At 46.0% G+C, this 26,567-nt stretch overlaps 2 protein-coding genes across 14 annotated transcripts in view; one reads left to right on the top strand and one right to left on the bottom strand.

Moving 5' to 3' along the window:
- The window catches only part of ST3GAL6 (ST3 beta-galactoside alpha-2,3-sialyltransferase 6), a 49,790-nt gene extending 39,361 nt beyond the window's left edge, over positions 1-10,429 (top strand). For all 7 annotated transcript variants that reach the window (XM_065676612.1, XM_065676613.1, XM_065676609.1 and 4 more), the window contains 3 exons: positions 968-1,105; positions 4,644-4,796; positions 5,725-10,429. In XM_065676612.1, the coding sequence (XP_065532684.1) occupies positions 968-1,105; positions 4,644-4,796; positions 5,725-5,805 (372 nt within the window). In that variant the 3' untranslated portion in view covers positions 5,806-10,429. The remainder of the gene's footprint in view (positions 1-967; positions 1,106-4,643; positions 4,797-5,724) is intronic.
- Positions 10,430-12,718: 2,289 nt separating this feature from the next.
- COL8A1 (collagen type VIII alpha 1 chain) overlaps positions 12,719-26,567 on the bottom strand; it is an 85,775-nt gene continuing 71,926 nt past the window's right edge. For all 7 annotated transcript variants that reach the window (XM_065676602.1, XM_065676601.1, XM_065676604.1 and 4 more), the window contains 2 exons: positions 16,659-16,974; positions 12,719-15,215 (listed from right to left, as the gene is read on the bottom strand). In XM_065676602.1, coding sequence (XP_065532674.1) covers positions 13,309-15,215; positions 16,659-16,971 — 2,220 coding nt within the window. In that variant the 5' untranslated portion in view covers positions 16,972-16,974 and the 3' untranslated portion in view covers positions 12,719-13,308. The remainder of the gene's footprint in view (positions 15,216-16,658; positions 16,975-26,567) is intronic.

Below are 26,567 nucleotides of genomic sequence, written 5' to 3'. Positions count from 1 at the left end.
AGACCAGGTTGCTCCAGCCTGACCTTGAACGATATATTTGATCGGTATACTTGATCAGAACAATATAGTTGAACAAATATTTAATCAGTTCCTCATCCCACATCACTTTTCCTCTTCGAGGTAACTTTTTCTCCTCTTCCTAGCACTGTTTCATATTATGGCGTGCATGTTCCAGCCATTTCCCAGATTATTTTATCCTGCACACTTGGTGGAATTGCAGAATAATGTTGGAAGGGACCTCTCTTTGGAGGTCGTTAGTCCAAAACCTTGTTGAAAGAAAGGAAGGCCAAGTTAAAAGCTATGCCAGGCTCTCAGGGCATGGTCCAGGTACGTTTTGAGTATTTCCAAGGATTTTTCTGCAACCTCTGTTTCAGTGTTGCAGTGCCCTCACAGGAAAGAATTTCTCATCTTTTCACTGTGTGCCTCTGAAAAGAGTCTGGTGCTGTCTCTTTTTGTAAACTCAGAACAAACAGTTAAGATGGGCTGAACAAACACAGCTTTCTCAGACCTTCTTGTTTGCCCTACTCCCTGGCCCCTTGGCCATTTTAGTGGCCTTCTGCTGAGCTTGCCCAAGTTTGACACTTGCACAAAAGGGGAGAACCCAAAACAGCATTTGTGAGATCTCAGAAAAGCACAGTGCAAAGTATTTGAAAATGATAACATCTGTCTACGTGTTCCTTATGCTCTTACTAGTGTGGCCAAGCACACAATGAGCATTTACTGCCTCTGGGCCATATAGCTGGTCCATCAGGGACCTTTCTGCAAAGCTGTTTTCCAGGAAGCTGGCCCCAGTCTCTGCTGCTGCAGTGGATTACCTATTGCAGGAGTACAATTTGCACGTCTTTGCTGAACTTTGGGAGGTTCAGCACTCCTTCTTCATCCTCCTGCCCTTGAATTTTACTCTGCTAAATAACCAAAATCAACCATTTATAGCTGCTGAAAATGGGTATTTGCTTACCTGTTACAGAGTGCTAAAGGCTTTTGGAAGAAACCGGCTCTGAACATGATATACAAATCTAGTCAAATCAGGATTCTTGATCCCAGCATCACCAGAAAAACAGCTTATGAATGGCTTCGTTTTCCAACAAGGTTTCCCAAGAAGGAGGTAGGGTTTTTAATTCTGTGCCTTTCAGTTTCGTGCAACTAAATGTATACTCAGAGGTAATTTTCTCTTTATTATAGTGGACTATGTTAGAACATCCTTTAGGTTCACATTGCAGTAGTTTGCATTTAGAATGGTGCTTAGAAAAGATGGAAAAATGGAATCCAGAAAGTGTGGGTAGCCTTGTACATCCATTCTATAATTAGTATTAAATGAGACTGCTTTTGCAGACAGACATAATGCCTATTACAAAATTGGGAAAACCAGACAGGTATTGGAACATGGCAGATCCAAAGAGCCTCTAGAAATATTAAGGAGTCTTGAAATATTAAATGCAAGGTGTTATATATTTGTTTTTCTGTAAAAACAAAACCAAAACCACAAAAATGGAAAAAACCCAAACTGCACAAAACAACAAACAAACAATCCCCCCAGAATCCCAGCACAACCAAAACACCATAAAACCCCCACACAAACACACACCCCCCCACACCCAACTTGCAGTAATTCTAACACTGCTGCAATTTCCCACTGCTGGGGTGGGTAAGGACTGGAGAGCATACAGGATATTCCAGCCCTGTGCTAATGACATATATCTAGCAGCATTTGTGTGCTTACTGATTTGATGCCAAGCATTGTAATGAGTTAACTGGCAATTTGGACACAAAAATAGTTTTAACTGTCAGTTTATGACTGAGGAATGTTTCTGATGAAAGGTAAGACTTCAAGCTGCAGACCTCTCTTACGCAGTCAGGACTGACCACGTGCTGTGTAGTACAAATAAAGTTCGCTGGGGCACATCATTGCACAGAGCTGCCTCATCAGGATCAGCCAACTGACATGTGCAGAAACGTTTGACAGGCTGTCACTGTACAGTGTCTGTCACAACTTTTTCTGGTTTTAACTTTCTAATATTTGAGGGAGTTGAGGATTTTTTTGCTTTGGGGAGGTTTTGTGCCCTTTTATTTATTTATTTATTTATTTTTTAATCTTTGTAAAATTTTGGTTTTTTGAGCCTACCAGTGGCTTTTTTCCTCCCTTGTTAACTCTCAAAACTGGAATACCCAGTTTGACTGCGTGCTTGCTGGGGATCCATGGCATTTCAGCTCTTCAGCAAAGGGTTGGAAGAAAGCAGCATAGTAGTCGGGTGCCTGACTGTCTCCTAAAGAGCCATAGAACATTCATGGCCTCCATGGCTCCTGCATTCCTCCTCCCTCAGTGGGAGTAAAAGTGAGACAGGGCTGTTGGTGAGCTAGAGATGTTTGTGGTGTCCTGGAGCTGGTATGGAGGCACAGGCCCCTCAGTCACTTGCGTAGTATACATGCCCTCTGCTTTTCTCTACCTCGCTGGGCACTCCTGCCCAGAGCTAGGTAGAGCACATCCATGCTTGGAGCCCCCTTCTGCTACCTCTGCATCACACTTGCTCCATCCCAGGCATTTGGTAGCAGCAAATGTCCCCAGTGACAGCAAATGGTCAAGATCAGGCATGCTTTTTCTTCTGTCTCAGAGGCTGGCTGTCACAGGAGCCTGCACATCTGTAGTAGCTCACTTAAGCTGCAGGTCGTGCCCCAGGAGTTCCCGTTGTCAGCGTGGACTTCTGGAGGACCCATTTAGGAGCTTTCTGTCCAGTAGCTTGTCCCTGGGGAGAGCTGGTGCTGCCTTTGCTGTCCTGCACTTCAGCTCCCTCTGCCTGCAGTAGACGTGGAAGATCACTGTTGCTGTCTACCTTTTGCATTAAGCCAGCCTCATGTTCCCTGAGTGGCACTTATGCGTAGTCCAACAAGCATTTCTGTTTCTTTGTTAAGAGCTGTGGTGGTGTTAGCAGACCTGGGAGAACAACTGCAAAATCGGGTGTGCAGCTCCGACAGCACTGAAGTCAGAAAGTGTTGCAGAGTCATTCCAGGGCTGTGCTTATCCCCATTAAATATGAACAAGTTTAATTACAAGCCAAGGATATCTGGATATTGCTAGGGCGCTGGCATGATAATACATTTTAATAGTGTTGCTTATTTTATTATATTATTTTGAGATGAACTTTATGATAGCCAAAGGTAAACAGAGCTAGTTGCAACCTGTGGAATTCCTGTTATTTCCAAATGGCACTAATCCTGACATGTCACATTCCTGCCATCATTTTTGGGTTCTGTTTAGTATGGACATTGCAAGAGTCACCCCTAAATTGATGGTATTGGGCCCTGAGGGCAGAAGGTTACTTTGCTAACTGGCAGGAGCCCTGGACAATAGTGTGCATTTTAAGTTGATGTTATTTCTGGAGTGCTCCAAGAGTTGGTTTGATAATGGTACCAAAAAATCTACATAAAAGTTGATAATTCAGTTCTGTGACTTTAAATAGGCTTACAGAGTTGCTGTAAGTAGCCTTTTCCTGGGGTTCTTTCATCTTAGGATACAGAAAAATATTCTGTATCATCAAATGCATCTGCTTTCTCTCTGCACGAAGCTGTCTCATGCTGGTTTGTCTGCTTTGTTTTCAGAGGCAAATTAACTGAGCCTTGGGTAGGAGTTCAGAAAAGCACATGATTTTGCACTCAGTTTGAGATGTCATTGCAGATAGTGACAGTGTGCAGCTCATTTGGTCTCTGAGAAAATTGTTATTTTAGCAAAGAACATCAGTGCTTGAAAGTTTCATTCATTTCTCAGGATGCTTTCCCCCCCCCCCCCCCAGCTTTTGTTAGACCAGCATCCCCTTAGCATGTTGGTCTAATGAAAGAGTTCACCTTTGCAAGCGTTGCCTCATTTACTACCCCAGATCACATTAGCCACTGCTGCTGCTAAAACGGTCATGATGTACTTGATCAAAAGACAGCACAGATGGTTGCAATGAGTTGCTCCATGCTCTTGTAAGAAATGTTTATTTTCGGTTAGATGCTCATAATTTTCCACTTAAACCCTGTTTCTGACTTGCTCTTGATATTTTACGTTGCATTTACTTCTGAGCTATCTCACTGTAGGGAGAAATAAGCAATTTCATCTAAAGTTTCTTTTCTTCTTAATGGAGATAGTGGGGGCAGGTGTAAAGCTGTGGTCTTCTGGAATTTTCTTTCTTTGAAAAAGTTCAAATGCAGTGAAATTTATGTAGCAGTAGCATTCATGCTTTTTTAGATTGGTGCCATGTCATGTTGTTCTGTTCATCTGGATCTCCATCATCTAGAAACTTCTGAACACATATGCTAACCCTGTCAAATCTGATGGGGTGAAATGGTCTGCAATACATTGAAGCTTGACCAGTTTCATGAAAGTAGGTGCTGAGCAGAGCAATGGGGAGACTTCCCTGATGCCTGTGTGGAGGGAAGGGCTACAGTATGGGCTCAGTCCTCACTAGAAACAGAATCCCAGGAAAGGCCAGTGTAGCAACACCCCACTCATGGAACACCTTACTCCTTAGGAGACACAAGGGGATCAAACTACAAACCCAACCATCTGTAGAAGAGCGAGGCTGTCTGATTTCCACTGTCTTTATTCTTGCTGTTCCTATCAAGCTGCTGCTTATTTATGTACGTGTGCTTTTTGTGTTTCCTTTTAGAAACCCAAGCATCCAACAACGGGGCTAATTGCCATTACACTAGCATTTCACATATGCCATGAAGTTCACCTGGCAGGCTTCAAGTACGACTTCACTGACAGAAACAGTTCTTTGCACTACTACGGCAATGACACAATGTCTCAGATGATGCAGGTAACAAACGCTTGTTTATGGTAAGAGAAATGTAGGTGGTAACTGGGGAAGTCAATTCAGTAGATAGAAGTGTGGACTCCAGGTCCACAGGCCTCCTGTTTGATCCTGGGTCAGCTGCTCATGGGTTATCATTGCTTGAATCTCTTCACCTCTACTTTTGTTTCTGAAAAATATTTGTGTCCCTTGTGCTCCACAGTATCACAATGTCTGCATGAGATACGACCATTTGTATGTTCTGTTTTGCTTTGGTGGAGTTATCCTTAGGCTACACAGCTCTTGTTCATAGAAGGGTATTAGCTAGCACTGTCAGAACATGAACAGTGTTGTTTCTATTTGCATTCTCTTTTTCCTTGGCACCTACTTGCACAATTTGTCACAGATGCCAAAATTCTTTAAGCAAAGGGAAATTGAAGGAGTTAAGACCTACACACTTGCAGTGAGGAAAATAACTGAATTTCAGAAATGGAAAGCAGAAAAGAAAAGCAGCTCTGGGAGGGAGGTAGGAAGAGGAGCTGCTTCCAAGAGGAGGAAGCCACAGCTCACTAGGAGAGGAGCAGCAGGAGGCTGGCAGACATCTGTGGTGCGTCCTCCTCCCCCCTGCTTTTCTATGGTCATGCCTCTGTTTTATTTTATGTCTCTGCTCTTGTCTTCAGTTCTGCACTGTGAGCAACTCCATCTCAGCCCTTTACCTCAATGTCACCAGTTTTCTCTTCCATGTGGATATGGCCCAGTGTGTATGGCACTGTTTTCTCTCCTCCTCCCTTTCCTGGAGAGTTAGGAGAGGGACAGTGCTCATAGGAGCCTCTTTCGTCTCTCTGGACTGCTGCTCTGACACTGAACTTGCTTCATTTTGAGGAAAGAACAACAGAGTGATGCTTCTGGTAATAATTTTAATTTAACTTTTTATTATTTCCTTTCATCTCTTTAGAATGAATACCACAACATCAATGCTGAACAGAAATTTTTGAAGAAGCTTATAGACAAGAACTTTGTGGTCAATTTGACATGAGAGCTGAGTGGAACATATGAAGAACAATCACTATTTTCAAGATTTAAAAAAAATATATATTTTTTGTATGACATTTTTATTTTTTAAGTGCAGCATAACTGTTTACTGTTTAAAAGAAACACAGAAACCTCACTAAGGCAGAATCTTCTTCTAAGCCCAAGGGTAAAAGACTTGCAAAGAGTTAACTGAATTTCTGTGAAGCTGTCTAATAATGGGAAAACCATGAAACTTTCAGCTGAAAGTATCAGGGATATATAAAAATGTGATGCATATCACTTATTTATCAGCACGAACTCTTTACGAACAGTTACTTCTCTGGAATACTTTTGTTTCTGATGTTGTCCTCCAAGAGTTACCCTGTCAAAACTGAAAAAAACAGTGTTTAATTAGTAGATGGATGTAAAGTCTTGAATGTCTCTCCTGTAGTATGAAAATGGCTTTAAAGCGATGCCTATAAATCCTTACTGTGTATCTGGGAGAAGGGGGAACACACAGAGTGTGCAGGTTTTGGTCTGCCCTACTCCTGAGGAGGGGATGTCCCTCTTCAGCAAAGAAGCCACAACTTCTTCACTGGCCATCAGCTCTGAAGAGCGGTCTGCCTTTGCCAAAGATGGAGACCCTTCGGCCCCGTTCATGGACGTGTTGGTACTGACAGTGTTTGTGGTGTAACCAGTTTATGGAAAATCATACTCCTCATCCTGAGCATCCACTAAATTTTGCAGTTTGTGACTTGGAAAAGAGGGTGTATGAAGACTGAAGAGTTGTCCTAACAGCTTCCCCCAGACTACAGTGGAAATGTGGGCTGCGACACAGGTGTTCATGCCTGAGTTTAAATTTGGAGCCAATGCTTGTTGGATTCCTAGATCTCTAGGACAGGATCTTTTGTATTTCCTGTTTGCTTCCCAAGAATCAAGGTGTATTTTTCCAGACCAGTACAGTCTCCTTTTGCAGATGCTGTAATGTGCTTCCACCTTTGAAATGCACCAATTTGAGCAATGAATGTTTCCATTTTTGAAATAGAGTGTGCTTGGGAATACCAAGGTGTGCCTCAGCTGAATTATCACTTGGCTTCTGTTTACCTCTCCTGTCTTGACATTTAGGTTTAAAGGATGCGGCTGAACTAAATCATTTAGTGCTTTTTAATTGAAACATGTGATGGGACATTTGTTTCCTGTATTGGCTGGTCTCAGACAAGCCAGCTGAGTAAGTTAAATCTGCCTGGAAATGCTCTTGACAGCTGTTATAGCAGAACAAGCAATGCGTTGTTCCAATTCTCTCAAACGGTGCGTTATTTTTTTCTAATTGTGTAAGATTTGCAGATCTTGTGTTATCTTGATCAATCACACCTGAAGAAAGTACAATGAAGTCCACTTCAAAAAGAAAACAGACATCTTTAAAGTTGGTAGAAAAACTTTGCTGCTTTTTAATAAAATTATAGAGAGAGTTTTAGTACTTTTAGGATCAGTCTAAATAAGAGATTAATACAAACCTCTAGCAGGTCAAGAGCACAGTGTTTTTTTTCCTAGAAGCTGAGGGTTACAAGAGTACCAAATGCAGTTTCTTTGCTGCAGCAACCTAGAGGAATAAGCTCTGAAGTGACCAAAGAGCCATCTTTCTTTTTTCCTGTTTCTCTTGCAGAATGATATGTAGGTATTTAAATAGGTATTTAAAACCCCCATGTGCCTGTAGTTATGTCCAGCTTCAGCTCCTTGGCTCTGCTGTTTGGGAATCAGTGAGGGCAGTGTGATCTGGGGGGTAGCTACAGCCAAAGAGGAAGAGGTTTGTGCTTTCACCTAATGACTTCTGAGCTTTGGACCCTTTCATGCAAAAGGGGCATACCTGAAATAACTTTGAATGTCATAAGAATCTTGTATTAAGGGTTGGGGAAGGACGCAGACATGTCCCCAGCAAGTGTCAGGCTGTGCCATGGTGTCCTGCGAGCTGGATGTGTGTCCTTTGGGCCCAGCTGCTGCAGGTGGTGCTGCAGGGGGTGACCGCTTGTCCAGCCATGCCCAGGGCAAGGGCATGGAGCGGAGGGGAGCAGTCTGGGGCTGTGGTGCTGGAAATGGGGGAAACCAGAATTGGAAATGGAGGAAACCAGAATTTCTTCCCCCTGTGACAGAAGGGTTCTTACTTGGGTTTTGGTGGGGTTTTTTTGTGTTTTTTTTTTTTTTTGTTTTTTTTTTTTTTACATTCATATTTCTGGGATTTGAGGAGATAGTTGCTAAAAAAAAATCTGAATAGAAACAAGTAGGGTTTTGCATTCACAAAAAGTGATGCTACGCCTCTGCCTCCACCAGCATTTATTTCTCATGGCAATTTTAGTTCATTAAAAAGGTTTTTGTCACTGCAGTGATTTGGACTCCTGACATAGTAATTCCACAGGAAAGAAAATGCATATGAAACGCTTTTTGCAGAGGTCGTGGTGTTGTGTGAGCTCTCTCTGTGTAGAAGTCCTTGGCACATCTCAGGCTGTTGAGAACAGAGCCAGGCAGAAGTGGAGGGCTGCCTCTTGCCCATCAAGATGTGCCCCACCCCAGCTCTGGGATGGGCTGCAGCCGTGGATCCAGCCACATCCATGTCTTTCTGTATGCTATGAGGATTTTGTCCAGGAGAGCTGTGGAATTTGCCCTCTCCCCATAGTCCATCATTCTTGTGATGGCGTTGCTGTTCCCCTCTGCTTCTGCAACCCCTGTCCCCAGTAGCAGGTGGGCACGGAGCTTTTGAGGATGTGCGTATTTTCTATGCTATATTGCCTCTCCAGAGAGATTCTTCCAACTAATGTAAACTTGATTCCTTCTAATTTTCCTAGGAGGCTTTCTGCTTTTCTTTTTTTGGGGGGGAAGGGACGCAACTGGGTTTTGTTCTGCTATAATTAGAATCCAAGGAAAGTAATTGGAAAAAAGGCTTCATGGCAAGAAAATGGTGTTCCCCAAACTTTTTACTTAGGCTCCTTTGCTCTTTTTTTGCCATGTCAGCTTTTTTTGTCTCCCTAACAATTTTGTTGGTTTGTTGTTGGTTGGTTGGTTGTTTGCTCGGGGCTTTTTAATAATGTTTTTGTATTCTCAACACATTTAACATGCTGTCCACAAGCATTTATCCCTATCAACTGCCCCTTTTTATCGTATTTATTCTTAATAAGCCTCCCCGTTTGTATGACTGACATTTTGGAAATGAAGCAACACTCCCAGGGATGTTTTCCCCCTACTCCTGTGCTCCTGCAGGGGTGTCAAGTCCATGTATGCCAAGGTTACTGTTCTGGGTGGCTGGGGAGCATTTACAGCCTAACTGTTCACTCGGGGCTGAGGCAAGAGCCGGAACTGTTGCTAAACCACTGGGCACTAGGGCTTTGGAAAGCACAGCTTGCAGGCCAGTAGCTTTTTCTTCAATAAGAAGCAGCAACCCAAGTGATTAATTTTCCCTCCTGTAAGATGTTTTGGTAAGATTCTGTGTACTCCAACCCTGCTTCATCACCTGCTTCACGTTGTTTCTGCTACACTGCCTTGAGGATGGCAGTGGCTCTTCCATCAGCTTCACTTAGGCAGGAATAGCTATGTGAGTGTTTCACAGATGATGGTGCCTATTCTATCCAGGCATGTGTTTCCACAGGCACTTTGCAGAACGAAAGACTTGCCTTGGGACTTTTTGGAAAAAGCAATAATACTAATTCCAGAAACTTAGATCTTTTCTGAGAGTGAGCTGCTATTAAGGTTCTGTTTTTCTAGTTGTGTCATTCTTGAAAGTGAAATCTCTGCACTGAAACTTCCCTTTAACAGCTCCCCTTTGTTTTTAATCACATCATCATCTGCAAAGCTGCCGATTTTGAATGTCAAGGTGCTGCCAGCTCTGTTTCCGTGAGTGGTAACAGTGTAACTGTATAGGTACCTAGTACCTCCTGTCCATTTTCTTCCTGTATCAACTGCAAAGTCAGGTGCTCTCATCCCTTCTTCTTGTGTCCTGTTCCCCAGCAGCTTGCTGAGGTCAGAGATGGCAGCACCTTCAGCAGAGGTGCTCCTGCATTTTATCTGCCACCCTGCTTGAAACGCTGCACCGTAGTAAAGACCCATCTGTAAGGTAGCGGAGTATGCCCAGAACAAGCAGGATGGCGGGTGTCAGCTGAAAGCTTGCTTCGGCTCAGACTTTTATGGTTTTTTTGTTTGCTTTCTATCAGGAAAGTGTTTTTTCTTTTGCTGTAATAATTAAGGGAAGTACTGAGAGCTGACTTAAAAAGGAAGGTTGAAGACTATTGCACTAAATATGAACCTGAGAGTGCCTGAAAGACATGATAAATGACGTTTCTAGTTACTGTATTGGTGATAATAATATAGAACTTTGGTGTCTAATTATGAGTGTGTGGTACCTCGTTTCCTGGGCTATACTTTTTAACAATGCCCTGGGAGGTGGTATAACTTTTAAATGGAGTCTGATTTTTAAGAACCTAGGAAACCCAACATCTCTTTCTGGTATCGGTAAATACTTACTTTATTTACCATTTGTCTTAAGTTTTATATGCTTTTAAAGTGCCAGCTGTATTTTGAAGACACTTGCAGTCGTTTTGTGTGAAATTTTGAACGCTACAAATGGAAAAAGATTATTTTCCTGTGAATAAACTGTGTTAAAGACAGTGCCCTCAGGCTTATTTTTGCAGGGTCAGCACGCTCTGCATGTGCAATGATGCGCAGGCATGCCCAGCCCCATTATTAATGGTGTGTAAAGTACACAGAGTGTTGTCAGATACAGGTTGAGTTTCAGAACAAGCTTTGGTGCTTAGTAAAGCAAACAGAGCTGAAGATGTTTGAACTGAGGTCGTCTGAGCCGTACTGCAGGTAGAGAGCTCGCTCCAGGCTGAGCAAAAGTGAGGCTGGGACATAGATTTTTGTGGGTATGATCCAGAGCAGCATCCTCCTGATTTCAGTTTTTCATGTTTTTTTTTAATCTTGCCTGTCTTATGGGGGACTTCCAGGGGATTGCTAAAATAAAAGATGTTCAACTAGGAAGATGGTGTGTGGTGAAAACACTTTAGATAGAAAGTGGGAGACACTGACTGTGATACTTCACTCATGTTTTGTTTTCTCTCTCTCTGTACAGTAAAACTGAGATACTGGGGAGCAGGGAGCTGCTTAGCCAGCAGCTTCAGGGAGTCTAAGGAAGGTTTAGAAAAGGATTACCTGACACAAGTAGGTGTGCAATACCTTCATTTTAGTACTGACAGTTTAGGAGTTCGCCAGCCTGGAGGAAATGCCTGTCTGAGGTGAGACTCGGGGAGCCCCACCATGGGTTATAATTTACACACTGAATAACAGAACTGTTTGGATTGGAAGGGGACTTAAAGCTCATCCAGTTCCAACCCCCTGCCGTGGGCAGGGACACCTTCCGCTAGACCAGGTTGCTCAAAGCCCCATCTAGGCTGGCCTTGAACACTGCCAGGGATGGGGCAGCCGCAGCTTGTCTGCCAGTGTCTCACCACACTCTTACCGAAGAACAGTTTCTAGTATCTCATCTAAATCTACCTTCTGTCAGCAATGGAGCCACAGCTGAATAGTGATGTAGATCAGTGACAGCTATGATACTGCTTTCATACTAGGTATAAGCCGCAGGTGAAAAATGGGAATGAGCAGTAATGGGAAAAGCTGTTTCCATATCCCAGGGAGAGCCAGGGTCATGGTGTGAGTCTCCCACCCTGGGCTGCCAGCCAGAGTTTTTGGGAGATCGGAAACCCTTAGCAGTGTACCTCTACGCTGCCTGATTTCTTGGCTTCCCGCATGTTGAATGTTCCTTCTAATGTTTCTGCTGAATGAAAACAGGATTTTGTTTAATGTTTTTTAAGGTATTTAATAAGATATCTTTTTTCAAATCAGTACAAAAATTTTAAATACAAAATTATTTGCTTTTGACATCTCTCTCATATTCTGAGAACACACTGAAGTCACCAATGCCTGGTAAACTGTCCAACCGTTCCTGCCACCGTTCCATAAAATTTCTGAGATAAAGCACCACATTATATCACTGGAGTCCTTAGTCAATGTTAGACTGCATTAAACTCTGCATTTAAATAATGGTAATGCCAGTTAAATCCAATCTTAGTTCTGCATGAAAAATCTAGTTCATTTTTGAATCAAAAGCGGTAGCGTTAGCTAAAGACATTGAAGAAGTGATGAATATTGAACTCGCTCAGCTAGCATTAACAGTGTGTGATGTGCAGCACCGCACAGGGAACCACAGCAAAGCACCCTGCCCTTTGGAAGCAAATACTTCGGAGGTGAGATTAGCACCATTGATGAGCAGATAGCTCTCACAGGGAAGTTGCTCTCCTCATGTACAGAAAAGATGGAGGCCTGCAGGTTCTCCTTGGCAACAGGTAGCATATAAATAAGGGTGGGAAATCAGCTTCTACATAAAACGAAGTTCTTGGATAAATCTGCATGATCAGTACTGCTGGTAAAGTTACTGGTTGATCTCAAACAACAACCTAAAAGTTAATTAACAAGCAGCGCTACTTCTGCTTTGCCTAGTCATTGAAGAAGAAACTGATTTAACTTGTGTTGAGTGGCAGAACAGGTGTCTCTTCTGACAAGCCAGACAGATGCAGGTTCTTACCACAAACACAGAAATCTGAGCAAATTTATACCTGCCCCTCTGCATTGCTGTGTGCTGGTCAAAATGTCTCCATCATGTGGCACAAAGCAAATGGGGAACCCCTCAGTTTTGTCTCTGATCTACCCCAGCTACTTCAACTGTACAAGTGCAGATGGAGGCTCTTCGAGTGCTGCAGCACTGGGAGGTGAACCCAGCGCCTGCTGGCATCAGCGGGTACATTCTGGGTCCGGTGACTGCTGGAGGAGGCCCCCCAAGGAATAGTCACACCATCAATACTGCTTTTCCATCATAAATAAATCATTCAGTAAAAACACACTTGCTGGAATATTTTATGTGGGGGGAAGGGAAGTAAAGGTCCTCAGCTAAGAGACCTATGCTTGTCAGGCAGACCTGCTGTCAACCCCCCCTCCCCCCCAAAACCCACTCACCCAAACAGATAAAAAGCCATTCAAATTTTTCCATATAATTTGAGACTGACCTATTCTGGTTTAAGTCACCGGTTTTTATCTTGTAATTACAATCAGTGAAACACACGACAGGAGTGAGTGATACACACTGATCTGAACCTTAGCACTGAATTATTGTGGATGAAATGAAGTAAGCGTGGCATCACAGAAATATATAGCGTACAGCTAATATGTCCCCCTCGGGTGCAAAATACTGCTTCTGAACCTGATAAACATCTGTAGATATGTTCACCACACCTTTTTTTTTTAATTATTATTTTTATAACTACCTGTGCATAATGTTAAACTTCGTTTTTGTTTTTTTTTTTTTGTACAAGATGGTCTGTAACAGTCATAAAATGCATCTTTCATAGTATAAAAGTTTGAAGTAGAGAAGAAAGGTTTTGACTCTGTGTGTGTGTGTGTGTGTGTGTGTGTGTGTGTGTGTCTGGTTTTTGTTTTACATGGGATACAATAAATATCCTGAAAAAGACGAATGAACGTACTGCCCGGCATAGAGTCCTGCCGCCTGCTCGGATGGCATCTGAACGTAAACCTTGTCTCCGTGCATCAGCGGGACAACGGCGCTGCCCGAAGCCTGGTCCAGGAAGCCCTTCTTGTACTCGTCGTAGGTGTACATGAGCGGCTCGTTGTTCTTGAACAGCGCCACCCAGACGTTGGCCCCTTTACAGTGCACGTGGTAAGCGAAGTAGTAGATGCCGGGGATCTCGCAGGTGAAGATCCCCGTCTGAGGGTTGTAGTTCTGCCGGCCGTTGTAGAGGAGCTTGTCGAACTTCACGGGCACCCCGACCCGGGGGAAGGGGGTGAGGAGCTCTGCCGTGAATGCCGGCATCTCGTAGACGGCACCGCCAGCCTTGCCTTTCTTGCCCTTGTAGCCGTAGGGGGGCTTGAGGCCCTCTATCCCCGGCCTCACCTCGGGCAGGTACTGTCCCACGGCCGGTGGAGTGGGTGGGATCATGACCGGGGGACCCGGGGGCCCGGGAGGGCCGGGTGGCCCCTGGAGTCCGGGCTGGCCAGGGGGACCGAGGGCTCCGGGCTTCCCTGGAGGTCCCTGCAGCCCTGCCGCACCGGGCTTGCCTACGCCAGGGAAGCCGGGGGGTCCGGGCATGCCGGGCTCCCCCTTAGCCCCCGGCAGCCCTGGGGGGCCGATGGGACCGCTGGGTCCCGCAATGCCCGGGATGCCCGAGGGGCCCTGAAGACCCTGGGCACCGGGGAGCCCCGGCTCGCCCTTTGGCCCCACGAGCCCTGGGACACCTGGCAGCCCCGGCAGGCCTTTGTGTCCAGCCTCCCCCTTGGGCCCTGTGGGGCCTGGCAGCCCGCGCAGCCCGGGGGGCCCCACTTCCCCAGGGAAGCCTGGCTTTCCCGGGAACCCCTGCAGGCCAGGTTCACCCTTGGGACCCACCGGTCCTGGTGGCCCAACGGCGCCTCCTTCTCCTTTGGGTCCTGGGAAGCCCGCGGCCCCTGGGGGGCCCATGATGCCTGGCAGCCCCGGCTGGCCTGGCTCCCCCGGGGGCCCCCCCATGCCAGGTGGCCCCGCATGCCCCTTCTCCCCCTTTGGCCCCAGGGGCCCGGGCAGGCCACCTACTCCGCGCTCGCCTTTGGGCCCGGGAAAGCCTGGCTTCCCAACCCCAGGGAGGCCGGGGGGCCCGGGCAGGCCTGGCAGGCCCTGCTCCCCTTTGCCACCCGGGAAGCCAGGCTGGCCGGGGATGCCATCCTGGCCAGGTTTGCCAACTCCAGGCAGGCCAGGAGGGCCTTGGATTCCAGGGGCGCCTGGGGGCCCCTGCAGCCCCAGCTCCCCCGGGGGTCCGGGTTTGCCCAAGGGTCCCTGCGGGCCAGGGAAGCCAACCATGCCTGGCTTGCCAACCCCTGGCAGCCCCACGGGGCCGGGGGGGCCTGGCAGTCCAGGCGGACCCTTCAGCCCTGGCAATCCTGGGATCCCCACGCCCTTCTCCCCTTTTGGCCCTGGAATCCCAGGAGCTCCCGGAGGCCCCTTCATCCCAGGCTCACCCTTCAGCCCCGGCTGTCCCTGCAGCCCTGGAGCACCCGCTTTCCCTATGCCAGGAAGCCCGTGTGGCCCTGGTGGTCCTTGCGGCCCGGGTATCCCCATAGGCCCGATCTCCCCCTTTGGCCCCATCTCCCCTCTCGGCCCTGGGGGCCCCATGACCCCCGGCTTCCCTGGCATTCCTGGCAAACCTGGCTTCCCAATTCCTGGATATCCTTGCGGGCCTGGTTTTCCTTTGGCTCCTGGCACACCGTGGCCCGGTAATCCTGGTGGCCCAGGTGGCCCTCTTGGTCCAGGCTCACCAGGGGGACCTTGCTCACCCCTCAGACTGCGCATGGGCATTTCTGGGTTGGGAAGAAAAGGAAAAGAAGAAAAGGGGATTGGAGAATCAAAAGGTGATTGCAGTCACATCCTTCGAGAAACACAAAGGCGGTTTTGCATGAATCATTTGCGATGCCTCCTGGTTTGGTGGTGGGCAGGGAGGCAGAGCTGGACAGCGAGTTACAGGCTGGTGTTTGGATCAAAGAGGATGTCCCAGACTTGCATGTGTTTCTGTTTCCATAAAATAAATACATCATATTTGCTTACTTTTTGCTATGCAAAAGCTGTTTTCCCTTTACTAGCATTTTTCACCTGTACAACCTTAAGCAGCAAAATCTGCTTTTTGTTCCGTGTTGCTGTAGGCTAATCTACTCAAAGTTTTCTCAGGACACGGAAGTGGCTTGGTGCCCTCATGCTGTAAGAGGAGTTGCGGCATAAAAGTGCTTTTGCTGTAGGGACTTACACTAGCAAGATCGTTTAAAAAAGATGGCATCAATGAGAAGTTTGTACGTGTATATGACTGCATTTTCACCAAGGCTTTGGTTCCCATTACGATACTGCTGGAAACCTACACCCTTACCCAGCACTGCTAAGCTCCCACAGGGTTTCGTGTAGCCACATCTTAATGGAGCTTTTCTAAACACTGCATAAAAGGTTTTTATTATCCAAACCCACATTTTGTGTATGTGACCACTCGGCACTGCAGGTCAGGGTGAGGGCGTTGCTGCATGAGAGTGGTTGTGCTGGGGTTGGTTGCTTTTCAAACTACAGGCTTTTTGTGTTAAGTCTGCTTCTCTCTCACTCTAAAATGGATGAAGAAGTGAGGGGTTTGGGGGAAGGACAGCAATGAGATTTAGGGGCAGGAGAATTAACTGTTCTTCGAGAGGCAGAACTCCTCCCTCTCTGCACATGTTGTGTTTTTTGCATGTACAAAACCTCCCTTGCTCGCAGGATGGGTTAATTTTACTACAGCCGGTTGTGTTTGTTCAGACACTCCAAAAATAGGCCCTGAAATCTTCCATTTCCCTCTGAAGCCAGTGGAGGCTGTGGTTAAGCCGAACCCTCAAGAAGACAAAGAGTTAACCAGCTTGTCTGAAGTCTCACTGCTCCCACAGAAAATTTATGGCATGGGATAATACTGGGTGTTCCTTGTTGCCTTTTGCATTTTGGACACTTTATGTAGTTTTCTTAGATATCTGAATATTGTCAGAACTTCCTTTACTGGATACTGAAAGTGCCTGTACGTGCAGACTCACACAGTAATGCTTGTACCTTCAATGCCTTTGTTACACCCATAAATAACCTACAGGAACAGGACTGCAGAGTCAGAAGAGGAATTGCATGTTTTCATCTGCAAACCTTTAAATCTCCCCACCTTCAGTTCCCCCACACACACCTTGGGCAAATGGTGCTGTGGGGCACCAGGCAGGACTGTGCAGGAGTGGTGAGGGGCATGATGAGCCTACCTTTCTCCTTCTTGGGAGCCATGTCCTTGCCAAGCAGAGGCATCTGTGGGACCTCCTTCATGTACTGGGGCAGGTGGGGGTACTCTTTCCCATACTGCATGTGGGGCATCTCCTTGCCCATGTGCTGCATTGGGATGCCTTCTTTGCCCAGTGGTATGTGAGGTACTTGTTGTCCAAGGGGTTGGTACTGGGGCACCTGGGGTGGCAGCTGCTTAATGCCATAGTAGGCGCCGCCTTGAGCAGACCTCACCAGCTCTAAGTAAATGGTGACAGCCACTGCCAGCAGCTGCACAGGGAAGAGCAGCACGGCCATCACCTGCAAAAAAACAAGAAAACCACAGTTAGCAGAAAATGTGTTTTAGTGTTGTGTGTCTTCCCCTGGTGTCGAGCTGCTCTCATTTTTTGCAACAAACTGGACCTATAGTTCTGCAAACTGGCTCTGGTTCCTGTGTTGCCCTGGGGGACATCCTGCAGCAGTCCTGTATCTGGTTTATTGGAAGCTCTTACTCAAATAGTGCTATTGTACTGCTCGTACACATGTAGTTTTACCTTGCCCAAACCGGGTGGTGCCATCTGCCATTTCTCCATAGGGGGACCTCTCCTTCCGATCCCAAAGCTGCAGTGTGCTGCTTTCCCACTTGTGTCAGTACTGCAGCACAAGGTTTGTGAAGGTCTGCTGCAAGTTGTGGCACAGGGGGAGAGCCGGCACGGGAGCATGTGGTGCCTCTTAAATGCTTTCTGCCCATGAAAGCACCCCTTCTGCTACATTTTCCATAGCAATGAAAGCAGTTTCTGCAGCTTAGATCTGTGCCTTGGATTGTGCCTCGTCGCTGTGGGGTCCAGGGGCTCTCCATTTCTACTGTAGCTCCTTGCCAGCTTTCCTCCGAAGTTTCTCTCAGCCCCCACCCAGAAGACGAGGGCAATGTAGGGGCTGTTAGGGCCATCACTGCCTCCTGTCAGGACCTGAGGGCCAACTGTTTTCTAAAGGTCTTCCCCACTGCAGACCCTGTCCCCTCCCCAGGCAGCTCATCCCAGTGCTTCTCCAGCCCTACTAACACAACAGAACAAGGGTGGTTTTCTTTCTTTTTCTTCCTTACCAAACTATAAGCTTGGGACTTCTTGTTCCATCAGCCGTTGGCTTTCCTTTCTGCAGTAAGAACGTTACAAGCACTGCTCACTTTGTGTGAGCAGTAAATCAAGAACTAGGAACTCCTAAAATAGTGCAAATCTGGTGCAGCCTGAGATAACAAGGAACCTCTCCATGCATTTGGGTATTTTGCTGTTTGTCCCACAATCAAACCCTGCAGGCAAGTCCTGCACTTTTCAAACACATATGGCAACTGCCAGGCCTGATGGCTGTCCTGCTTGTGCCTGCTTTTCCATGGTCCAAAGATGCTTTGCAGTCCACCTGGGCACCCGGAAAAGCCAGCACCACACATGTACACCGGCAGGGCTCTGCCAGACAGCTCACTGGGACTCATTTCCAGCAGCTGCTGGGCCCTGCTGAGCCCAGGTGTGCTGAGGTGCCCCAAGGGCTTTGTGCCACCTGCTTACTTCCCTGTCCTTCCCCAACAGCCAGGCTGGACACAGAGGACAACAAAGCAGCTGGGTCTGTGGCAGAGGGGCTCAGCACCACAACCCTGTGCCTGGGGAGGAGTTTTCCCCTTTCCCTGCTGTGGCAGTCCCTCGCCTCAGTCCAGCTGCTTGGGGGGGTGCAGCCCTGGCTCCGCTGAGCAGGGTGAATGTGCACCATGCAGGAGGACCAGGGCCCCCTGCTTGGGGGACAGCGTGGTGAACTGGGATGTGTCCTTGCAGGGACCCTGCAGAGACCTGGCTTCAGGTAGGTAAGACCACCACCAAGAGCCAGGGGGAAGTGTGAGAGGTGGGTGCGTTTGGAGGGAGGAAATGTGTTTATGGACATGGGAGGAGTCACCGGCTCTGCTTGCTTTCTCTCATGCTGCATAGTGTTCAGCAGGCCTTCAAAATGGGCCTCAAAATAGTCTGGGAGGGTGGACTTGTGCCTGGTGGGCAGAAGGTGTGAGTAAAACTCACTGAGTTCAGGGACCAGATCAGTGGCATGACGGGAGTTGAGCCCTTGAGTCACGTTTTCCTCACTCACTGCTGTACGGCTCAGCCTGAGCACCAGGCAGGCTGGCATGGACTGTCCTGAGAAACCTGCGTGCTGTGGAGACCAGGTGGTAACACTGGGTGTCCTTTAGTTTTTGTTTCACTCCTGCTCCAAGTTCTCCATTTGCTTTGTGTTAGCAAAGCACCTGGAGAAATGCTCACTGCTCTTTTAAAACATTTCTCCTTCATTTTGCTCTGCAAGCTCTAATCTCTCAATGGAAATCAGTGTATCATCACTTAAGGTGTAAGTGGAGGCTAAATCAAAACTGTGCATTTAAAATAACCAGCAGAAAGTTAGTATTTTCAGTAATGATTGTAAATAGACAAATGGACAAATAAAAGATGGAGCTAAGTGTTAACAGCAAAACAAATCATTGAAGAAAATGAAATATTGGTTAATAAACACTAGATGGAGCATCTGTTGCACAGCTGAGTTTCCGGAGTCACTTTCTCTTCCAGGAATTTAAGATCTTGGATGTAGCCAGCTGCCATGTGGCAAAGAAAACAAGAGCCAAGATGTAGAGCAGTTTATAAGTGTAGCTAAAGCCCAAGCACAGTCACTCATCCTTGTTCTGCAAAGCATTTCAGCTCTATCTCCAGGGAGTTCAATGTGGCGTTTAGCCCACAGCTGCCTTCTTTGCTGTCATCTGAAGGACCAGGGCCTTAGGACATGGTATTTCTGCTTAAAGCTCAATGGCACTGGGCTGCAAGGACAGCCTGTGCATGGTCAGCTACCACAGCTCAGCAGGGACGTGGGAACTCACTAACCTGATCCTTCTGCAGCTTCATCTGGACCCCAAGCAACCTTTTTTATTTTTGGGGGGGGGGGGGCGGGGGGGTGGCAGGGGGATGGGAACCCCCACTCTTGTCTCTGATGCCCTTTCTGCTCCTTCCTGCACTGTAAGGAGTTAACTGGTTGCAGCTTTGCCTCTGTAGCTGAGCAGGGTAACACCTGCCTCAGTTTGCTGGGAAAGTCCAGGCTACTGGAACAATTGTGGCATCCTGTGCATCTCTCCTAAATTAAAACATTGCTTGTATAAAGAAAAGAATGCAGTGAAACCTTTAAAAAAGAAAGAAGTTAAAAGATACTGTATGATTTAAGACTGTTGTGGAAACCTACAAGTATGAAGGGCAGGGTGGATTTTGAAGGATGAGGTTATTACATTAGCTTCTTGGCTACTTTGTTGTTCTGGTGGCCAGTTTCTTGGGGTTTTGTCTTTTTAAAGGTAACTAGAGTGGAATAAGTGGAAGGGGAAATAGGTGAAATTCCTTCGGATGTGACTTTCCTGCTTGTTTTTATTACAAAACATGGCTTTGTGTGCAAGTGGGAGCTATTTGAAATAACTGAATAAAGTTTCCTACAGGGAGACACCATCCTGCCTGCAGCTCAGAGTGAGCTCGAGCTCACTTGCCCCTGCCAAGTGTCATGCAACACACCTGTGTCCAAGAGGCATGACCAGCAGCACAAGGGATGTTTTTGTGTGTGCACATGGAAATGTTGAGGGAAATCAGGCCAGATTTCTAGAGATAGGAAGGATCCAGAAAATGAGGTGATCTCACTACATCTGTGTTCCCTTTAATGTTTTTTGACTCATCATAACCAAACCAGTGTGGCCTGGAAATGACATATTGCTTCTGATCTATTGGTTTTGGCTGGGGCCAGTGCCTGTGACTAGCTGAGGTGGGAGGCAGGGGTTATTTACTGAACAACCTCAGGCTTCATAGGACTTGGCTATTGTCTCTGTGGGAAGGGGTCAGAGGCTCCCTGGTGGCCTCATGTGAGCTGTCTGAGTCTTGGGCTCTGCCGCAGGTACCTGGGAAGCAGCCTGTGTTCAGTGCTGGCTGTACGGCTCATCTCTCCCCTGGTCCCAAAGGAAGGAGGGATCAGACAAATTAGTCTTGATGAGAAGTGTGGGAGTCATGGGTGCAACTGCTACTGCTCGCTGCCTCCCAGCAGTGGGTCCAGCTGGATTATCACTATCAGACACTGGCACTGTAAGGCAATCCTGCCCTGAAGCATGAGTCATACCTTCTGTGTTTCAGCTCATTGCCTGTCTCATCCTTCTCAGCTTCTCGAGAAAGTTATTTATGTACTGAGAAAGAAGTTGAAGGTCTTTTCTTTCTGCTCTGCAGTTTGTTTCTGAATGCCTGGGTGCACAGCTCTCATTGTTTAAAGACCTCGCTAGGAAACCACAAGCATCTTTAAATGCCTGAAAGCTAATGAAAATCTTGCTCCTGTTTTTCAAAAGAAGCGTATCGATCCTAAATGTTGGATAGGTCCTCTAGAGCTTATGAACAGCAAAAGGAGATTTTCTCAGTGGTGACGGTACTTAAGGAAAATACCAGAGTGAGGAGGAGAAAAATCTGTGCTGAAGATGCAGCCAAAGTGTAAGACTTCCTAGACCCTTCACCCAAATCCCATCCATTTAGGGATCATCTCCAAACACATTCATGTAATTCAATCTAACGTGGTGTTAGTGGAACAATGGGTTGGTGTTGGAATGGGATTTTCCTGAGTGTCTGTCAGAAAGCAATTGGAACGTGCCTCTGTATTTATGGCAGGTAAATTGGCGTGTGCGTGCACCTGTAGGGAAGCCAAAGGCTTGGAGAAAGCAAAGTTTTACCTTAACTGTTTGATTACCTGAAGGAAAATACAGAAGAAGTAACTGTGCCTTCATAGTGTGTGACGTCATTTTGCACCAGTCATACAGATTAAGACACAAGAAACGTTTTGCTTTACCTAGGGTGGTGTGAGACACGCAAAGGTGAAGGAGCATTATCCTAAACCGCAGTGTTCAGCTGCTTTGTGTGAATGCGTGTGGCTGGCTCTGGGGATGAGAGAGAGCCCCTGAAAAAACATTTTTTTACGGGCAAAGCTCAAGTGAGAACATTTCTCAATAACCTCTTTAGTAGAGCTGTTCTCCTGAGAAAACTAGAAAGGACCCTCCTCTGGCTATCTGTGTCTGTCAATAGAAACTGAAGACAAAACAAAATGTACCAGCAGTCGTAATTCTTAAATTGGTGTGAAGAAATAATGGCTGGCTTAGCCTAATTGTGTAAAGAATGTATGGAAAGAGTGATGCCTCTCCACGTGGGACTTGAAATCATAGGTGGTCTTGCAAAGGGTGGAAGCCAAACCTTGATTTATTGTTTTTTACAGGAAAGTGTTTGCTCTGCAACCATTTTAGGGGTTAACTGAAATTCACCCATGTCTCAGAACCTCTAAGATACTTGCCCAGAGACTAGCCCTTTGGGCTTAATTTACCACATGTTGCTTTGAAACCACTGTATTTCCCAAAGAGGAGTAAGGCCTGATTAGATCTCAGTGACTTGAACATTTCTGCCCTGGAATCCCTTCCACAGGGGCTGCCTAAAGCTGCAGGGACCCATTCGCCACTGCACTGAGGGGATGGACTTGCTAGCACTCAGGTTTCCACATGGAAAATGACTGCTGCAAAATGCACAGAACCTCCTCCTCTGGAGGAGATTCTGTGCCCAGAAAGGGCTACTAACAATACTGATGCTAAAAATCTAAATTTTCTAGGATTTTTTTGACTAGAGATCAAAAGTGGTTAGGAGCATGGTTACTTTTGGAGTAACCTTGATAACTGATCGTATTAACAAGTATCTACAACAGTGTATCCACAGATGGCTCTGTTCTTGGGGAGGTAGGGGCCCAATACCACAGGAACATTATAAACCCCGCTAAAGTTTGTCTTGGTCATATGCAGGGATACCGTAATGCAATGGAAATGGCAAATAACATGTTATTGTGCTTAAGGAGTAACAGTGCTATGTTGCAGGGAGCTGGTGGGTCAGATGCACAGTAGTCCTCCTTGGGGAGCTCCCTGACTGTACCCCAGCTTGCAGGCAGAGGTGTGTCTCAGCTCATGAGGAGTCAAGAAGGGCTTGTAAGAGAAACCTACAGAGTCTTCATAAAGTGAAAACCAATTTTTCTTTCCATTTTCAGTTTTAGCATTGCTTTGGTACAAATAACCTGTACTGTTCCTGGTTTGTACAATATGGTTCCGTTAAACCACTGGGTTATATGTGCAAGCATGTGCACACCTCCCACTTCATGTGTATTTTTGTTAGGGCCCCACCACCTGAAAAACATTAGATGAATCACTGAGCATGTAATTTATTTTTTGGCATTTGTAAACTAATTCTGTTAGCCAGCTACCTTTCTTCTAAGAAATTTCAGCACAAGATGCGCATAGCAGCTGTCAAAGCCTTAGTTCCTGTAGTCAGTCAACACCAATGAATAATTAGGGTGACTTTAAGTGGAGATGTCTTTAGATGCGAAAAGTCAAGCAGACGTTGGTTGCTGTTCCCAGTGGCAGTGCTGTGATGTGTAGGTGACTTGAGCAGTGATCTTCCTGCACGTTGTTCAGTTTTCAAAGACACTATTTCAAAACTTAATCTCAGCTAAAATCAGTCTCTGGATCATTAAACTCCGTTAAGGACTAACTTGTCAGTCAGCAAGTACTTTCTGAAGGAATCTGAGGATACCCTGTACTGCATGGAGACTGAATTTTAGTGGGAACTTGTATTTTCAGGGGCAGGAAAACCCAACAACCTTCTGCTTGCCAAATAATTTTGTATTTGCTCAGAGCTTAGGGTGCCACTTAATACGTACATTACCACTTGAATGTAAAGCACTCTTCTGCCTTTCTGTGCCAAGCAAGATTTTATGTCATTTGGACAGATGTTTTCGAATTTGCAATTAAACTCAGTTTGGGGGGTTTCTTTTTGAATGTTCAATCATACTCCACATAAAAACAGGGAGTGAAGGCAACCAAATGCAACTTGGCACAAATATCCTCTGAAAGCTAACTAGTTTCATAATGCATATTAAGACTAGCTATGCTGATTTAATCTTATTTGCAGCAGTAAAGAGCAGGAGGATGGCAAGGGAGAACGCAGCCTCTGTGCAGGGGCTCAGCTATGCCATCGGCAGGAGGTGGTTGCTCCGTGCCTGACTTCAGCCAAAGCAGATTTGGGGTCCCACACCATTTTACTTTTAATGGTGCCTATAGCTTCATTGAAAGCGATACCTGTTTCTCGAGTAGGTGAAGAGTTTACCTCGCTAAAGGGTCTATGAGGGCTTGGGCACTCAGTAAGGAGGGAAGTAGGATTTATGGTAAATGTAGTCCTGCCTTTTTGCCTCTTATGAAATTCTCTCAGAAAGATCAGGTTAATTATTCCCCAATCTCCCCCTTCCCTTTTTCTCACTGTCCTTTTCAAGGAAACAAAGCGTTGAGTGTCTGAGTTCAGTTTAGATTACCAAGAAACAGCTATTGTTCAGTATGTTAAAAATAAATTAAATCTTTGCTCAAGGTCTCACAACTGTGTCTGATTATCGTGTGGTATTTACCAAGCTGAAGAGTCATAACAAGGACTGTCATAACAACATTTTAAAATGCATGCATGTATAAACCCGCTACTAATGGGGAATATTCAACATGTGGTGGATGCATATTTCTTTTTTTTTTTTTTTTATTCAAAGTGGTGCCTACAGTTGCTTTCTTAGAGAAGCGTGAAAACATCTAAATAAATGCCTTAATCTTAAAAACTGATAATAATCTGTAAACTGCCCTTGGCTTCAGTGATAATTGTATGTTATTTTCCTGCAATGCCTGAGGGGATCTCTGTTTATCCATTTGTAAATTCATTTTCAAGGACAAAGCAACTGCCTCTGCTCCAGTCTCTTCGTGAATACATTCGTGTGTGTGCTCAGTCTGGATGGTCACTCAGCTCTCTGTATGAAAATGGCACCCTTGGACTTCCCCTGTTTCTTACTTCTGAACAGTGTATATTTGCATATATGTCTATATCTACATATATATGAGAAAAGTTGTCTGTGTGCAGGTATTTATGTGTACATATATGTGAAACATGTATCCTGGAACTGGAATGATGATGGGGAGAAATTAGGCCCTCAGACCTAATTATATTGTCTCCCCATGCCCAGTCTGCTGGGAGTCTACCTACATGGGCCTGGGTAGGCATCTCCATCTCTCTCTGCAAACCTGGGCATGATTAGATTGGCATTTCCGTAACCCCTAACACCCAGGCACAGGGCTCTACCAACTCGACAGAAGCACAAAGCTCACAATTTACGATGGTATTCAGATGCCTGGCACTAATAATTGATGCCCAGGGGAGTTAGTCTCTTGCGTGACTTTGAGGATCTGGCCCAGAAGCTGTTTGCTGGAAAATGCCTGAAAGCTACTTGCAGTCAGACTGCAGGGAGCCATGACAAGGATCAGCAAGCTGGGCATCGCTGGCCGGGTGACCATAGTCCCTGGGGATGCAACTTTCTTGCGTGGTGGCATGTTCTTGTTAGCATGAATCGGTGTCTGACCTCAGGATGGGGAGGAAGGACCAGCATGGAGGAATGTTTGCAGAAAAGCATGCGACTTTAATTGTGGGATTAGAAGTAATTATAGCTAGGATTTAGCAAATACCTGCCTTTGAATACATTTTCCTGTTCTCTGTGATACGGCATATGTTTGAATCCTCTGCCTAATGCTTGCTTCTGGGCAGTTTGCCTACAGTCTTGGTCACAGGCAGCTTTGATGGAGACACTTAAGTTACTGCCACTAGCCCCCTGTTCAGCAACCGGCTGCATGAGGCATGTAAACCTAGACGTGATAATGTGGAACATACAAAGTGATCAAAGCGTAGAGCTGACTTCCTACTTATGCTTATCGAGATGTAAGCACCAGGACTGGCAGTCAGTGTGTCCGAACACAGACTATTTGCTTAACATGGGAACTGACCTGAGGGCTCCCTCTCTGAAGCAGTGGTGCTACCAGGCACTGCAGAAGGAGCAATCCATGGGGCACAGACACTGACAATGTCCAAGGAATTTGCCTTATCAGATGTAATGGTTTTTCTGTGCACAAGCAGCCCACTGGCAATGAAGCTGGTTTTTATGGAAGTGCTTTTATAGTCAACCGTTTCCCAGGGGCATTGTTAGTATTGAGATTGTTTTGGTGGAAATGCTTCATATCTACTGCCAGTCCTCTACCCCAGAATAAATGTGAAGACAAACAACCGGAGATGCGCTTCAGACTGAAGTGCTTGATCCTGTAGGCTTAACCTCAGGGTGCTGATAATGAACTATGGTGATTGCTGGTTGCAAAACAGTGTGAACAGGGAACGACAGGCTTTCTTTGGAAACCTCCTTTCTCAGTTGTCATTCATCGCTCTTGGCCTTACTCTGCCCTGAGATAGGCTGTGCTGGCTGTGTGCAGTAGAAGCCTCCCAAATTTTCATGGTACAATTGTTTGCATGTTATTACGATACAATGGTTTGCAAAGCGTAGCACAGCATTTTGCTATTTTAATCCAAAGCAGTGTCTCTAGCAGTGCTGCTATGAATTATAATCACTGCTAGAAGTGTAAAAAGTTTCCATTTTGCTACCTCTTGTTTCAGCCAGCTACAGCTTTGTGAACAAGCCACACGCTAGCAACTGGCTCTAAGTGACAAGTGAATAATCTGCACAGTTAAACTTCTTAATCAGTGAAATGCTCCATCTTACCACATGCATGGAGCAGACAAAAGTGAGGGCAGCAGACTGTCTCTTTTGGTGGCAATTAATAAAATCAAATGTATTCAGAAACAATAAATTGTATTCCTTGTGAATGTGTGCTGAGTCCTAAAGAGAGATAAAAGATCAACTCAGGCTATATATACTTTATTCTAATACAGCCTGGTGTAGGATTTTCTTTCGTGTCTGGGAAGACTGCTTAGAGGGGAAGCATTGTGTGAATT

Source organism: Lathamus discolor, chromosome 4, assembly GCF_037157495.1.
Source record: "Lathamus discolor isolate bLatDis1 chromosome 4, bLatDis1.hap1, whole genome shotgun sequence".
Lineage (NCBI taxonomy): Eukaryota > Metazoa > Chordata > Aves > Psittaciformes > Psittacidae > Lathamus > Lathamus discolor.
The sequence above is the reverse complement of the archived record's forward strand: the minus strand, read 5'-3'. Positions and strand labels throughout refer to the sequence as shown.